Source organism: Bemisia tabaci, chromosome 4 (genome assembly GCF_918797505.1).
Source record: "Bemisia tabaci chromosome 4, PGI_BMITA_v3".
In the NCBI taxonomy this organism is placed as follows: domain Eukaryota; kingdom Metazoa; phylum Arthropoda; class Insecta; order Hemiptera; family Aleyrodidae; genus Bemisia; species Bemisia tabaci.
Genome location: NC_092796.1, coordinates 35,490,506 through 35,506,843, shown reverse-complemented (window position 1 = coordinate 35,506,843; position 16,338 = coordinate 35,490,506). Strand labels below are relative to the sequence as shown.

The 16,338-nt window shown below is 36.3% G+C and overlaps 2 protein-coding genes across 8 annotated transcripts in view; both read left to right on the top strand.

Moving 5' to 3' along the window:
• The window catches only part of Gyg (glycogenin 1), a 40,739-nt gene extending 27,645 nt beyond the window's left edge, over positions 1–13,094 (top strand). For 2 of the 6 annotated variants that reach the window (XM_019062207.2, XM_019062217.2), the window contains exons 4-9: positions 3,119–3,281; positions 4,409–4,535; positions 5,215–5,395; positions 8,864–9,319; positions 10,019–10,376; positions 11,719–13,094. In XM_019062207.2, coding sequence (XP_018917752.2) covers positions 3,119–3,281; positions 4,409–4,535; positions 5,215–5,395; positions 8,864–9,319; positions 10,019–10,376; positions 11,719–11,987 — 1,554 coding nt within the window. In that variant the 3' untranslated portion in view covers positions 11,988–13,094. Of the gene's footprint in view, positions 1–3,118; positions 3,282–4,408; positions 4,536–5,214; positions 5,396–6,699; positions 6,727–8,863; positions 9,320–10,018; positions 10,377–11,612 lie in introns of all 6 variants that reach the window. The other 4 variants (XM_019062234.2, XM_072299757.1, XM_019062225.2 and 1 more) reach the window with 4 other exon arrangements.
• A 2,329-nt stretch (positions 13,095–15,423) lies between these two features.
• Positions 15,424–16,338, top strand: part of yki (Transcriptional coactivator yki) — a 107,400-nt gene continuing 106,485 nt past the window's right edge. The window contains exon 1 of one of the 2 annotated variants that reach the window (XM_072299759.1): positions 15,424–16,074. The gene's annotated coding sequence lies outside the window, so the exon portion shown is untranslated. The remainder of the gene's footprint in view (positions 16,075–16,338) is intronic. The other variant, XM_072299758.1, reaches the window with a different exon arrangement.

Genomic DNA, 16,338 nt, shown 5'->3' with positions numbered 1-16,338 from the left:
AAAATATGAACGTCTGGGAAAGTCGGTCAAATATTTCATGAACCTGTGAAAAATATGAATCTTGTTCTTATGGGCAAGGTATTCAAGACGCACTAAAGAACACCAAAATTAAATAACCATAATTCTTTGCATTTAGTTGCGAAAATTATTTTTCAATCTCTCATACATTTCTGAAATTTCATAAAATATCTCCCGTGAAATTCCACGATTTTAATTTCCATGAAAAATTGAAACATTGCAACTCGACCCTAACATGCTACCTTCTTTCGCGTCGGGCTCTCTGCAAGGTAAGACTCCTCCCCTAAAAAGTTTTCCGCGCGACATTTTGAGAAGGAAACATGCGGAGTTTGCTTCTTACGTGGTCTTGGATCCGTTGAAATGAAAATGGAACCCTAATCAAATCGACCCGAGGCTTTTTCTCCGGAATGCAAGCGTCAATGTCGCCTTCAATATTCAAAGTATGCAACACGGATATCCTTTGAGCACGAATAGTTGTATTCAAGGCTTTATCAGGAACTCACGTGTCTAAGCTCTGCGTCCAACAGTTCAATGCATGTTGAATTAGGCACCAACTAAGGGATATTTGTTTTTAAGTATCGGATGACAAAGATGGAGAAGGAGGCAGGGCTGAATTTACCTACTTGCCGCCCATTGGCCACCTGTATTTTGGCGCCCCCTTCTCATTCGTTTTGAAACATCAATAAAAACCATCAAGTGAACGTGCCAGCGGGGGTGGGGTGCATAAGACGCGCTTACCCGTGTTGGAAAATTTTTTGGGGAAAGCCCTGTCAACACTACTAGCAAAAATTCACCGAACTTTGCGCGAACGTTAAGTTTCGCAAACCTATCTCTGCGTGGACAAGGTCTTCCATTCATAAGAAATGAACGTAAAAATAATGTAAGAACAAACATAAATGTGGTTTAATGATTTTAACTTCCGCCGCCCCGCCGTGTTTGGAGCAATGCGTGAAGTATTGCGATAGTTTTGTAGGCGCTATGAGTTTCACGCCGACGCGACGACCGCTGATGAACGCACTGTGTCTGACGCAATGCGTGAAGTATTCTCGCAGTCTTGTAGGCGCTATGCGGTTCACGCTGACCGCACTGTGTTTGGCGCAGTGCGTGAAGTATTCATGCATTCTTGTAGGCGCTATCTGTTTCACGCTGACCGCAGTGACCGCATTGTTTTTGATGCAATGCGTGAAGTATTCGTGCAGTCTTGTAGGAATGTAGGCGCCAATATGTGTTACATGCCGACCGCCGCGCCGCGCCGAGGGCTCCTCCTTTTCATCTCAAGTCCTCGTCATCATTTCTTTCTCAGTCGCGCCGTTCCTGGCCAAATTGCGTGTTTGGTCTCTCTCTCTTAACTCGATTAATTAAAAGTGCTGTCTCTTGTATCACCGAAATACGACAAAATTAGAAATTACTATACTCTCAGGAAATGAGAGATTTTGTTTGTAATTTTTTTCTAAATCCGATTTTTTTTTTATACCTACATTTACAAAAATTGCAAAATTTGCCGCCTCCTAGATTTGCCGCCATGGGCCGCGGCCTATGTGGCCACCCGTATAATCCGGCCCTAGGAGGAGGAAAAAATGAATAAAGGAAAAATAAAAATACATGTGAAGAATAGAAGAAGCAGAAGTTGAAAATGAAAGAAAATCGAAGATCAGAAGACAAAGAAAAATAAAATGTAGTAGTAGCAGTAGTAATACTCGTTTATTTTAAAGCGGTACCTACCTTAGCAGTTATGGCCATTAACACCTCTGCAGTTAGGTTGCAGGGTTGGTTACAAAACACGAACTTTGGAAAGTAGTAGTAAAAAACAAGAACGTAAAATTAAGAAGACAAGGAAAATGGAGCGAACGAACCCCCCAAGAAAGGGGGAAAATGAGAAGAGAAAGGAGTAAGAGAAAAGGATGGAAGTAAAAAAGGAAGGGGATGAAGAAGAGGCAGACAAATTTCTTCTTCCTCCTCCTCCTCCTCCTCTTCTTGCGTTTATTTTTCTCGTTTCCTAGTATTTCCCTCCATCTTTTTCTCCTCCCTATTTTTATTATTCCTGGACCTTATCCTCTCCCTCTCCCTCTTACTTTTTCTTTTCTTCTTTCCTTCCTCTCAATATCTAATGCGACATTATCTGTTATCTGACGTATTTTAAGAGTGCTAGAATCTGAGCCTGTCAGACCAGGGTGAATAATCACTGCTCAAGTGATCCCCGCGGCCTCTCTATTATGCCGTGCTAGGGAAAAACGCCGTATGAACCTTCAGACGTTGCCACATTTCCTTTAATAAAAATCAAATTTACCGGGAAAACTGCCAATATTTTTTTCCAAAATTTCCAGTAAATTTTGTTGCAATATGATCTAAAATACCTGCTTTTGAGGAAAAATATTCCTAACTTTCCTCAGAAATACATGCTTTATCCGGGTAAATTTGGCAACTCTCTAATGTTCTTACGGCGTTCTTTCTTAGCACAACAGTCTATTCCCCATCCAATTTGACACGTGAAAAATGTATGGACGCTAGACAGGAATTTTATCTAGGGACTGGGGGCCGGGGTATTGTAATTTGCGTTTTGCAATCGCTGAACTTACTGCGCTAACTTCAGATGCCAACAGGTAGTGTTTTTGCCGCCATGTTTCTGCAGGTGCAGCGAGTCAGCACTTGCAAAGAAAACAGATCATGTGTGTTCCGAGGTATTTACGGCGGAATAATATGCTGCGCTTCAGACACTGACACTGCGCACTGACCCAGTGAGAACGCGTGTGCCCAAAATTGCCTAGCTATTATATTGAAGGAGTTTTAAGAGCCGATGAAGCTAGGTTCACAACGTGTGTTAATTCTGAGAGAAAGATTACGCATCCATGCATCGCATGAATAGTGACCATGGCTGGTAGAAAGTAGCCAACGTTTATGGCTTTTCTCACAGACGACACATCTGCCCTTGAATTCCCAATACAAAATCAATACAAATCTAACAAAGTTGTACAATTTTTCAACATTAAGGATTGGAAATGAACATCCTTTTTTTTCCGTGCGACTTAATTTAAATTGCAACTATCGGGTGGATATAGCTCGTCGTGTTTTATTTTCTAATCGATGATTGAATTTTTTTCAGGTTTTGCAAAACTGTGATGAATTATTTGAGAAAGAAGAGTTTTCAGCAGCACCCGATGCTGGATGGCCGGACTGCTTCAACTCTGGTGTATTTGTGTACAAACCCTCCGCGGATACATTTAGCGCCCTTATTGATTTTGCCCTTATACACGGCAGTTTTGATGGTTTGTAGAGAATTTTTTTCTCAGCAGGTTTTTGTTGTTACATTTAGTGCATATCGACGGTGAAACTACCAAACCACGTATCTCGTTTGCGGTGTTTAAAAATCTACGCTCGCATTTTATTTTTTTGAGGTAGACCAAATCAATATCATTCCTTGAAATTTTCACAGAATTTTTTCCGCACGAAGAGGAAAAATCACAGAAATTTTCAAGACTGGACGTTAAGTAGTTTTTCATTTAAAAAATAAAGTATGACAGGAAGTCTGCGACGTCGCAAACCGAGATACGTGGTTTGGTAGTTTCACCGTCGATATGAGAAAACTAAAACACTAGGCCTATTGAAGAGGACCTTTAGTATAGCTTCAAGTTTAACTTTTTGTGATAATTAGGTAATCTCCCCACGCAAATATAGCATATTGGCTGTGGTAGAAATTCATTGTTGTCTTGGAAGTGTCCTGCAAGAGTCAGTTTCTTTATCTAAGAAAGCTAGAAAATGAGCTAGATCTGTTCCAGGGAAATCACTTACTGAGTTGGACGTATTTGAATCAAAAGGAACCATATCCATTCTGACATGAGCCGTAAGGTCCGTAAAAATGCATGTATGTTAGGGCTCATGTCACAATTTATATAGCTCCCTGTTATTTAAATGTGTTCAATTGTAAATTGATAAGATATTATAAATAAAGATCAGTAAAAAAATCACTCACTCATTATGTTTTTGAAATAATTTTCTCTCAAATTTCATTTTGCACTGGTATGCCTCTCAGTCCAAAGACATTGATCTAAGCTTGATGCGAAGTTTGTGAAGTATTATCAAAGATAATGATTTGAACGGAAAGTTTGGCATTAGATGACTCTTCGCGCCATTTGTATGGCTCAGCTCATTGTACATCCGGGCACCTCGACAAGCCTTCCATGAGGTTTTTTAATCAGAGTTGATTTCAGAATTACTTTTTTCCCTTATATTTTTATTTGGGAATGCCTTCAAAAATTCAGTATGCTGAGATATTCAAGGAATAAAAAAAACTATGTCTTACTGTTTAAAACCACAAACATGGTTATCAAAGTTTTCATCTCAATTATTTTCTCTCTGATGATCTCAATCGTTTTCTCTAATTTAACTCTTTCAGGTGGAGACCAAGGACTGTTAAATTTATATTTCAAAGATTGGGCAACTAAAGATATTAGCAAGCACTTATCATTTGTATACAATATGTGTTCCACAGCAACTTACTCATACTTACCAGCCTTGAAACAGTGAGTTTTTGTATACTTACTTATTCTTTTTTTCAACTCTAATGGCAATTAAAGTATAGAACTTGGCAGTACGTATACTTAATTTTGGACTGAATTAAATCATTTGGACAAAGTTTTACAAGGGCGTAACAAATCGCATTTTGTTTGCATCGGAAGTACTTTTGAATTTAACTTGTCGCAAATTTTTTTCTTTCAAAAATTCAATGTCGAGGGCAAATATTTTGAGCATAAAAATATTCTATAAACTTTGTCCTTAACATCAAGTCTTATTGAGAAATAAAACTTTAAACCTCTTTTTCTCAGTTTGAACTTGATGCAATTTGGTGTGTGATAAACTTAATCTACTTGTATCCAAATATATTGTATGACCCATAAAAACGGCAATTGTGGTTCCAACCAAAGCCTATTTTTGAATCATTTCAAGCTGTGAGACTGGTTTTGCTCTTTCAATTTGAGTAATCTAATTAAGTTTCCAAATCTGTTTAAGCTTCCAGGAAAGTTTAAACTCTCCGTGACATATGTTCACTGTTCCGTGAAATGTTATTTTCCAAAACAGAACTAAGTTTAACTTTTAAAAATTGCAACAGTATTTTCGCACTCTGAAACATTGCTCAATTGATTTCATTTGATAATGTGCAGTTTGTTTTTTGATTAATCTACAATTATTTGAATGTAATAGGTATGGTCAAAACATAAAAATCATCCACTTCATCGGGACAAGTAAGCCTTGGTTGCATCAGTTTAATGCAGAAACACAATTAGTCAGTATTTCAGAAACGACAACTCATTTAGCTCCATTTCTGCAAACCTGGTGGGATCTCTTCTGTACGCATGTCCATCCAGTCCTTTCCTCAGAAATGGTAAGTACAAAAATCTTAGTTTTTAGAATTTGCCTCACTTTCTTATCCTGTAACTCTCAGTTAAAAGCATGGCTTTCCTTAAATTTTCATGCTTGGCAAATTTTTTTTTTTTTTCTCACATTTTTGTCGTTCGGAAAGTATTAATTAAGATTATAAAGGAGTAGCACGTTCAGAAGGAAATATGCTTTATATTTTAGTACCTAGTAATCTTGATTGTCTTATGTTTAGCTCATACAAAATACCAAATCTGGTCACTTTTCTTTCATAGTTTCTTTCCTTTGAAACAGTGCCTTATTGAATCTCGTAACTTCAGGCGGTAAGGTTCCCAACTGTTTCTCTCAATATTTAATAATTCAAAGTAAATCTGACAAATGAAACCTTAGAGTACATTGATTTGGAAAATCTAATCTCCAGGGAAAGTATGCATGAGCACGGTTTACTGATGATGTCCTCAATTATTTAATCACAAAGAAATTCAGTGCGGTTTTCTGAAGATGTCTTCAATTATTTAATCACAAGGAAATTGAACCATCAAGAAAATTTTTAATTTTGAGTAAGAAGGAAAAAAATAATGATAAATCAGCAGGATGATCCAGTTTTTAATGAGAAAGCTTTCAAAACTGATAGGTATTTTAAATCATGAATAGTATAAAAAGCAAGAGAACTCATTCAATTACCCTGTAATTTCACCACCCTCTGTTGTAAAACAACATACTTTACAACCTTGCAAAACATTCGGGGTCCCTCAATATACACTATGTTAGCAAACTTCACTTCATCTTTTATAAATAAAAGTATCATCATTTAAACTTTTTTTTCTTCTTTTTTTTTACCAGCAAAAGCAATTGAATCATAACCATTCAAATAATTGTCACTGAGATAATTCCAAAGAAAATCACGTAAATTCACCCTCTCTCCTCCAAAATGTTTTTAATCTCATTTTCAGTTTTTTCTTCTTTGCCTTCAGTACTATCCAAAAAGCTTTATGATGAAGGGTACCAAGAGATTCCCTTTTTAAATTTGCTGGGTAGCTTTTTCATTGCAAATCGCAGACAACTTAGCCTAATTTGCTCTGCTGCTTAGTAAGAATTGCATTATGCACTTTATCCTGAATGAAAATAGCTACGTGTTGCAAAAAAATAAAATATTCATTCATCAGAAATATTCATTTTGTGTCCAAAAGAGAAACAAAAAAAAAAAAAACGATTATTGTCGTTGTGAGGATGCTTGCTTTTTAAAATTGTGCTATCAGCACCCTTTTCTGTCAGATGTTCTGATAGCTAATCCTACTCTCTTTCATGCAGGAATCTTGGAGTCCCTCTGAGGCGTTGGTAAAGTTATCTTTCTCATATGAGCCTGTAGTTTTCCTCTCAAAAAGCATTTTAAAAAATGTCGATTTTAGTATTTATATATATAACTCTTGCTCAAAGTAGTTGTTACTGGATTGTGAATATGTTTGACTGGAATGCAATGTATAGATTTTTCAATTTTTTAATTTTCTGATTTTTTTAAAAATATTAACGCTGTGTCCAGGAGACTGCTAAAAAGTATGCAAGGAGCACTTTTTTCCATTGTAAATATCATCTGTAATTGGTATTTTCATGAATCTCGTAGAAATTTCAATGATAAATCCTCAGCGCTGTAAATAGGCAGGTCTAATGAATGGAAATTATCATAATGGCTGTTTTTGCATTTCGTTTCTTTTTGCATATGACTAGAGGACATCCAAAATTTTATCATGGTGAATTTATTTAAAAAAATGTTCTCACAAAAAAACAAATCACTGAGCTTCTGCCAGTGTTTCATTTTTTTTTTTTTTTTTTTTGCTTTTTATAAAGCTGTTTTGTTGGGCTCATAGAATGTGAGCCTCTTTCACACAAAAAATCCAAGAAAATATAATCCCTTTAAAGTGGTATAAAGTCTCCATTTATACATTTTGTATTCATGCAAATCTGAGATTAAATAGGATGTTTAGAAAGTGGGGCAATATCAGTTCATGTTATATCTTTTCAAATTTGTTTAAAGTTCATATTTTCTAACATCAATCTGTTCAGATTTTGGAACGGATGAAAGTTCATCTTGTGTCTTTAAGCAGCGGATTCTTAAATTTCATGTCTAGCTAAAAGTCACAATTGATCCCTAACATAGAAACACTTACTTCTGATTTCTTGCTGAGGAGGGCTATTGTAGTATAACTTTTAGATTGGCTGATATTTAAGAGTTATCATGATTCCCTTGAAGCTTGTTCTGAATCCTTTTCCCTTGTCTTTTTGTCCCTATTCCCTATTTACTCAACTTCATTTTCCACCCAAATTTTTTTCTTTAGAACGGTTGGGAACCTTAGCTACTGAGGTTACTGCAGGTCTTACTGCTTTTGAAGTGTTTTTCTTGCCCGAGCGTTTGTAATCTTTCAAACTAAATAAGCAAATCCAGGAATGCAGAGAACTTTGAAAAACATCTTCTGAAGTTAACTTGACACCGTTAGGATGCAATTCCGAACATCCGCACACTAGTGTTTGTAAATAACTAAACAACAAAGATTTTCGTAAGTGAGAGTTGTGCAAAAAATTATGCTGACATAATTCTATAAGTATACAATTTTTAATGAGGTTACAGTGACTAAAGTTGCTTTGTTGAAAGTACCATTATTTTCCACTCTACCTCCAACACTTTCCAATTTTCTTTTTTGGGTACTTTCATGCACTTTTTTTAAATACATTAAGTCTTTTGCACCTTTTCTTTCTTGATACCGTAGCTTTTGAAATTAGAACTCCTAACTATCTCTAAAACTGAACTCTAAACTGATTTGTTTCAACTACTGTATGCAAGCTCGTTATTTCTCTTCCTAAATTTTGTTTTAATGGGAAGTTTCTCTTTTTATTTGCTTGCTTTGCCCTCTCTTCAATTTTTAGCACAACTTCACTTTTTTCAGCTATTGACAAAAATTTAAAGGCGAGACTGCCACTTTTCATTGAATGTGTAAAGACCACTCGCAGGTTTTGGATTCAGAAACTTTTAAGAGATTTTCACCTACCTATCCAAAATTAGTAGAAGAGAGTCTACGGTTTAATCTCCATTAGCTTGTTTCATCTCATTTTTTGCGGCTCCTCTTCAGTTCATGGGCTTGAGAAAATCTCAATAAAATTGAACGTAGATAAATATTAACATTCTTGGATAGATGAAAAGGTCTGCCAAAAACTAGTTGTACATAGTCTTTATTTTTCCCGTGAGTCTCGTAGCTGATAGTCTATTTCTGAAAAACTTGAACTTATTTCAAACTTGAAAATTGAAATGTTTTGAAACTTGGCGCATTCGGGAAAAAAACTTTCAAGAAGTCTGCCTTTAAATTTTTGGCCTGCATCTGAGTTTTTCGTTTTCTGTTTACCAATAACAATTTGACTTCTTTTTAGTAGACGTTTCTCTTATTTTCTCTAACTCGTTTGCGCTTTTTTTTTTACTTTCACGCAGACAAGCATTCGCCTCAGTAGCTGGTACTCTTCGCCCTCTTTCTCCTCACCTAATCCTCCGAATCTTTCCTTTTCGAGCATTCCAGAGCCCCTCCCCACTCCTGCTGAACCGTACATTTTCAGAGACCCTTGGGACGATTTTCTCAACAAAGTCGAAACCCCAGAATACCACCCACAAGAGCCTTTTCCACCCCATGTTACACCCGAAAGTTCGAACTACCACAACGATAATTCTGCCCATGAGCAACACACTCAAGAAAGTGGTCGTGAGCATTATTCGTATCAGTCTCACAGTATTCACCATAGTCATGATGAGCATGTTCAGAATTTTAATGAAAAATCAACTCAAGATTCTCACCCTCCTGACAATAGTTTTGCAAATGATTCCTCCGTTCGTGATCCTAGTCCTGTAAATAGTAGTCAATTGCAGACGGACTCTGCTGGAAATCAGGATGAAGTAAGTTATCAAAAGAAACTGTAAGTTTTAATTATTTGGATGGCGTTTAGCAGGAAGGAACCAAGCCACATCAGCTATTGCCAAATTTAACTGGGCAATTTATTTTTTTACAAGGGAACGTTTGCGCGGATTCCTTTGAACATTTTAAGGAATCTGCTTTGTACTAGACAGAAAATTCACTGAAATTTGCACCAAAATCTGCACAACCGTTTTCATGTAAAAAATTAAATTGCTCGATTAAATTGGCAATAGCTTATGTGGCTTGGTTCTTTTGCTTACGCTGATTTTTTCATACTTTTTTATAACAAAAAGTTTTAAAAATAAATGCACCATAGGCTAAATTTTTTTTCTACCTTACCATAAACATCCTTGAGAAAGCATTGACCTGTTCAACTTACCCCTTACTTTACAAGGGGATGCTTATTCTTTCATGTTTTCAAACGAACCACCACTTTTGTGCATTTGTTTTATTATTATTATCAAGGACCTCATTATCGCTCTGTTATATTTCATTATCTGAAACTATTTTCGTCTTATTCCAGCTTTGTATCTCTAGTATATGCCATCTTATGTAGCTTTATTTTTGCACATTTACAAGTAAAAAATAATGGATAGATTCTCCTCCTAAAATGAAAACAATAATTATTTTTCGCCCTATTTTTAAGTATGATTTTGCTAATCCTATTTATCATCTTACAGTCAGGAATAGCTGGTGCCCTCTCAAAGATCAAATTGGGCTCTGCCGCCTCTGCAGGAAATGCTGTCATCGAAGACCATCTTCGCCGCCAAAGTTGGGAACAGGGAGTGATAGATTACATGGGCCGCGATGCTTTCACAAATATCTGGGACAAAATCTGTCAAACTGTAGGAGGACCTAGTCAACCAGAGATTCCAGAAGAAACTGTAGAATCGACCTCCGAGGCACCAGCAGACATCAATTTGGTGGCAACGTCTGCCTCAACAGAGCAAGTGTCAGTCACTGCAGTCCAGACAAGCATAGTAGGATCAACAAAGACAGAAGTCTCGCAACCACAGCCAGTCAAACAGGCACAATCAGGTGAGGTCTTTTTACTGATCTCCTTTTTCAAGTCGTCCTTCAAATTCTCAGCTTTTATCGTGATCATTAACATTCAGATTTGTGATCAAGAGCACAAAAGTTTGCAAACTTTTTGATTGATCAAGTGATTTACTGTTGTTTCTCAAAAAGCACCTGCCTGGGAAACCAAGGGATTCTGCTATGACTGATTTTTTTCTTTTTTTAATATGATGTTCTTTACGACCCATTGAGCACAATAAGCCTTCGAATAGACTTTCTCTGTGCCAATTTTGAGAAAAGTGGGGCTGAAAAGTTAATTTTTCGGCACGCGTTATTCACATTTGCTCTCGGAGACATGGCATGCTGTGTTAAATATGCTGCCTCTTTTATTCTGGAGCAGTTGATGTGACGAACGCCAGGTGCCTATCTTATTTTCCTGGCGGATATGTGGTAAGAAAAGAGGAATTCCTGTAACTTACCAACATTTTTACCGGGTAATGTGTGTAAAAATGCAGAAAAATCTACTTTCAGTGCTTCCATTCTTGGAGTTTGCAATGCAAAGTTTAATTATTTAAGCTCATTGTACTCAAAAGATCATAAAGAACATCATATCAAATAATAACAAAATTCAGCTAGCGCTGAAACCCTTGATTTAGCACAGAGCCTTTCCCTAAGATCTCTCTTGTTGTAAGAATAGGTATCCCGTTACAATTTCGAGCAATGAAGCTTACTTTTTTTCTTCTGAAAAATAAAATGAAGGGAGGAATTTTGAAAGATCAAAATCGCAAGACATGGCACCCTAGTTGAGCCATCTATATGCTGTATCAATGTATTATTATTCGACATCATTTTTAAAAAACTTTAATGATTTTTCCTCTCTGTGTAAAAAATATTCTGTGAAAATTCCAGGCAATATTGTCAATTTTTTCTACTTTGATCAAACATGGTGAGCGAAGATTTTGAAACTTTTCATATGAGACAAGAATTTTTGGAGTTTCATTGTTGATACGTAGCCTTATTGGTATTGCGTTTATTTCTCAAGTGCAGTCCAAGTGCAACTGCTTCCAAGCGCAAGACCAAGGTTTCTATATGAGTAATTATTTTTCCTCATTTAATAATTAGTATTTAATTAGTTTTGCTACTTGCAATCACCTTGTTTATAGGTCAAATTTTTTCTTACCCACTCTTCTTATTTGAAAATGACCAGCCCTTTGGGGGCCCTACCATTCAAATCATTACAGAAGTGTTATTCCTTAGTTAACAGGTGCAAACCATTCTGATTCGAAACTGAAAAAATCCCTGTCTAAAGACTGAAGAATAGTGTTAGGCGCTTTCTTACCCTGCTTTCTCGCTTTCTGTTCAGCTGACGGTAAGAAGACGGTCCCTCCCATATCGACATCAGAGCAAGCACCTTCCACCGCGCAGCCTGCTACGCCGACCGTCATAGCCCCAACGCCGCCTCTTTCACCGGTTGCGGCAGCCGCAGAAGCAGTGGAAGCTCTGACAGTAAGCGAGGCGCAGCCTCCGGTCCCACCTAAAAGACATCAAAAGAAAACAGAGGAGGCAGCGTCATCAGCAGAGAAAGAAGACTCACAACAAAAACAGAAAGGCAAGGGTAAGGGTAAAAAATGAGAAGGGAACTGCTGAGTTGTTATAGATTTTATTCTTTTTTACTTTTTAAGGCGATGAGGAAACTCCCCTCGCGCCTTTTTGCTCTTAGTTCAGCCAAATTGAGATTTTAGCATGAATATTTGATGCTTTTGTATTTAACTCCGTGAATTAAGTTTTTCTTATTTGTTTATGTGCATCTTAATGTATGAGGAGGAAGTAATGAAATGTGAATTACGTTCTTGGGTAGAAAATTACCTTTCTAAATGATGTTGTTGAAGTAATATACTGAGATTATATTTATTTTTCTTTGTTGCCATCTGAGAATTATATCGTGCTCCTAATTTTGTCTGTTTGTCTATTTTGGTTCACAGTTTTAGATTTATGATTTAGTGTCATTAAAATTCAGTACAAAGAAATCAACGCCTTCTTAATATTTCACACTCTGTGAATGAAAAACGTAATTGTTCCTTCAAAAAGTTGCAAGACAAAATATTAACGCAATTATTTTCATTGAAAATCCCAACTTATCAGATTATTGTAACTATTAATGTTTTTCAAAGTTATTCAATTTCAGTTATAATTCACCTTTTAGAGTGTCCTATTGAATGTTATTTGCTAACTGTGTAGGTATTTATTGGATAATTAATACTCAGTTGCAATGACGGAAGCAAGGTACATAGTTGCAGAACCTCTCAGAAGGTTAGATCCGACAGTTGCTATTGTTATTAACTATTTTATTTCATTTATTTACTTATTTATTTTTTCTTGAACATGCCTTTGGTTGAGATCTGGTTCTCTACACAAGAAGACAAAATAAGGGTACAAAAAGCGAAAACACCATAAATTTTAAATTATTAAATTGGAGCAAAGCAGAAAATTTCCTCGCAAAATGTGTCCTTAGTAATCTTCATCAAAGGCAATGCACCACTTATTGAAGGGTGGAAATTACTTTTGTTACCTTTTTATAAAAATTTGGAATCCTCTCGGCTAGTCTTTTGTTCTGTTGGCACTTCCTTTGTCTTTTTTTATGCACTAAATTTAACAGACATTTTTTATGCGTTTGTATGTCCTCTTTGTTACTTGTATTCTTATTTTAATAAATTATTTTAACTTTTTTGAAAAATTGTATTCCCTCTGCTGTTATTTTTTTTGTGTTTGTGTAAGTTACCTCCGCAATTATTCTTTTTTTTTTATGGTACGTCCAGGTTCAGAAACTCCCCTTGACAGTTCTCAACTATTTTTTGCTGAAAATTGTAGAGGACCATTTTGAATTACATTTGGGCTCCAATTAACCCCTTGCAAAAGTTTGGAACTGTTTGTAAAGGTGGTTAACTGAAATTAATCTGTAATGAGAAGAATCAGGCTAATTGTAATGATTCGATTCACTTGTTCTTAACCAGTATTCATTTTTCTACTAGGAAAATACACACTTTGACCAATTTTTCTCTCAGGTAACATTACTAAAGTTCAAAGACTTATTCATTTTTGTAAGGATCAATGAAGGAACTTTCTGGAAGTCTTCTAGCGGAAGAACATTGTTTAAGTTTATTTAATGAGGAAGATTTGAACCGATAAAATTACCTCGTTAGATTTACTGCTTACACAATAAACACGAGTAAACCTCAGCTGCAGAGAATCATTTATTTCTGCAAAAAACGCAAAAATCCTGTGTGCTGGTTTTTTTATTCTTCCATAAAATTATTTTAATTTTCCCTAAATGCTATAATAAAACAAGGAATCCAAACCGAAATAATATTAAAAAAAAAAAAAAAAACTTAAAAAAGAACTGGTTTTCTCCCCATTTTATTTAAAGAGTCATGTCCTACTCGTAACAACTGGAAAAGCCTCTGGCATTATGTTAAAGCTAGTTAAGTGGCTCCATTTAATTTTTAGTCAAAATTGTTATCTCGTAGAAAATTGATTCCTTCTCCCCAAAAAATTGCCTTTTTTGTCATCTGCTCTTTTCTCATATGTCTTGATTAGCTCCAAAATAATTAGTAGCCTCTTTTGTGACGTTACTATGTTAAGCAAGCCTATTACTGACGGCAGAACTCTGTCTGAAATTGTAAACTATTTTCTTCAAAGATAAGCATTAACTAAAGTCATCAGAAATGATATGTGTTCAGAAAAGCAAGTTGTAGGATTATAAACAGGGCAAACAAGTTTTGAGGCATTATTTACTCCTGGGGACTGAAAATCGCAATTATAATGTTCTGAAATCTTTCTATACAATAGTATCAGGGTTTGGAATCCATGCCTGTTTCAAAACTGAGGATTTTTAAATTGCAAAGAGGAGAATCAATAAGATTTCAAATCCAGGAAGTTTCAAGGAGTGTTTCGAAGTCTTGGCCTGTACAACTGCTGAAGTGCAGTGGGATTGTCAGTGTGGTGATTGTTTTTCTATTTTTTTCTCTCAAACAAATAATTGCACCGAACGTACACAGAGGAGCTGATTTCAAAAGTTTACTTTCAACTGGGCAAACAACGCGGAGGCTCCTTCAAATTCCTGTTCTCAGTTTCGTATCTCTCTAGTTTAAAGTAGGTAGTTTTCATAATAAAAAAATCAATGAAACTACTTGAATTCCTTTTAAATATGGCATTTCAGTAGTAAACGCGTTCGTTCACCCCACCCCCATTTTACTGTTTCATTTTTCCTCAAAGTCAGCAGCAAAATGATTAAGGAAATTAAAACATTTTAATTTATATTTATTGAACTTCTTGTTTCGTTGTCATGGTGTTGGATTTTCAAAAAATTGATACCGATTTCGAGGGCTCTGTGACAGTAAACGGTTGGTCAAAGTTTTCGTGAGTGATCTCCCCGACATTGATATTGATTTGAGCGGAAACACCTATTAATTTCAAGAGAAAAAAATAAGTGGGATGGGGTGAGGTGAAAGTACTTTGGGTTGGGGAATTAACTCTGAGAGTACCCAGGAACCCCTTTTGCCCTAAAAACTTTTGATGACTCGAAAGTCTGGTTTTTACCAAAAATATTAGAAAATCATCCTCGATATCGTATAATTGAAAATTGAACTTCGCGTTTTCACAGGTTCATTTTTAAAAACTATTTTTTTGCAAATAAGAGCTGATTTCAGAATGAAAAATAATTTTGTGAATGGTTCGATTTGCACCAAAAAATTTAACCATTTTGCCGCTGATTTTGAGGAAAAATGAGATACTAAAATGGGGGTGGGGTGAACGGACGCCTTTCCTACTCATTTCCTCACCTTGGCGAGGTATCCAATTAATTTTTGCCCATTATTACTGTACTGTAAGTACCGCTCGATTACTGCGTCATATTCAAATTTCGCGCCAAATACTGGAGTTGACGTTGATTGGCCGGAAAAGAATCAACAGGTGGGTTCATTCATGCTGTTTACCAACGTAATAGAAATATTGTCCAAAAAAACAATTGACGAGTGTCTCACAATTAGGATTAAAAATAATCATTCTTCGGTTCAATAGATTTTAAAAATATATTGTTCTCAAGTTAAACAATTAAATCTGAGAATTTAACTAATATACATCATAAATAAAGCAGTGATTAAAAATTCCTCAGAAGGCTCACGAGTAATTTGAGCTCCAACTGTTGCATCGCCCCCAAAAATTCCCAGTGCAGAATACTTCGTGTCTGAGAATTCAGTGCCGCAGAGCGATGCTAAGGAGCCGTGTGTAATTCGCGACGCGGTCCTCCTGTTATTAGTTTACCTCAGTTTTAATTTGTTATATTTATTGTTATTTATGTATTATCTCGGTTGTTTCGGTTGTAGGTAAACGCTATGTTTCTCGTAGACTTCGTACCTTGTACCTAGTGTGTGTTCATCCGCGCCTTACGATCCCGTATGTAGTTTTTAAGTGACACCGTGCTCCCTCTTGTAATTATCTCATGATACTTACCTGTGCTCGCTAGTGATAAAGCTCTTCGCGGTCCAAGTTGACCAATTCGTCGGCCCCTGCAGTAATGAAGTTCGTGTAGGTGAAGGGATTAGGTGCCTCCTGCATCCTAATTTCCTCGTTCGTAGTTCGAGTGATTCTGTGTTCGGCTGCAACGCAGCATATCTGCTCCATCTTCTCACCTCTCAGGTGTATCCCCAAGTAAACACAGCAGGTGAATATCAGGCTTATTTTTTCCAGGCTCCATCCTTTCCATTCCCGAATTTTGTTTTCTTTCTGCAATCCTGTTTTAACATCGTCTGAGGTAGATTTATTCCGTCTCGGTCAGAAAGGTCAGTGAGTGAAAGATAACAGCAGGTTCTTGGTACCTACTCACCTGACTCACCTGTAGCATCTGATTCCTAGAAGTAACAGGTGTCGCGACTGCCGTGTGAACCCAAGGGTTCCAATTTTAATCAGTTTTATCTCTCAGTGGTAG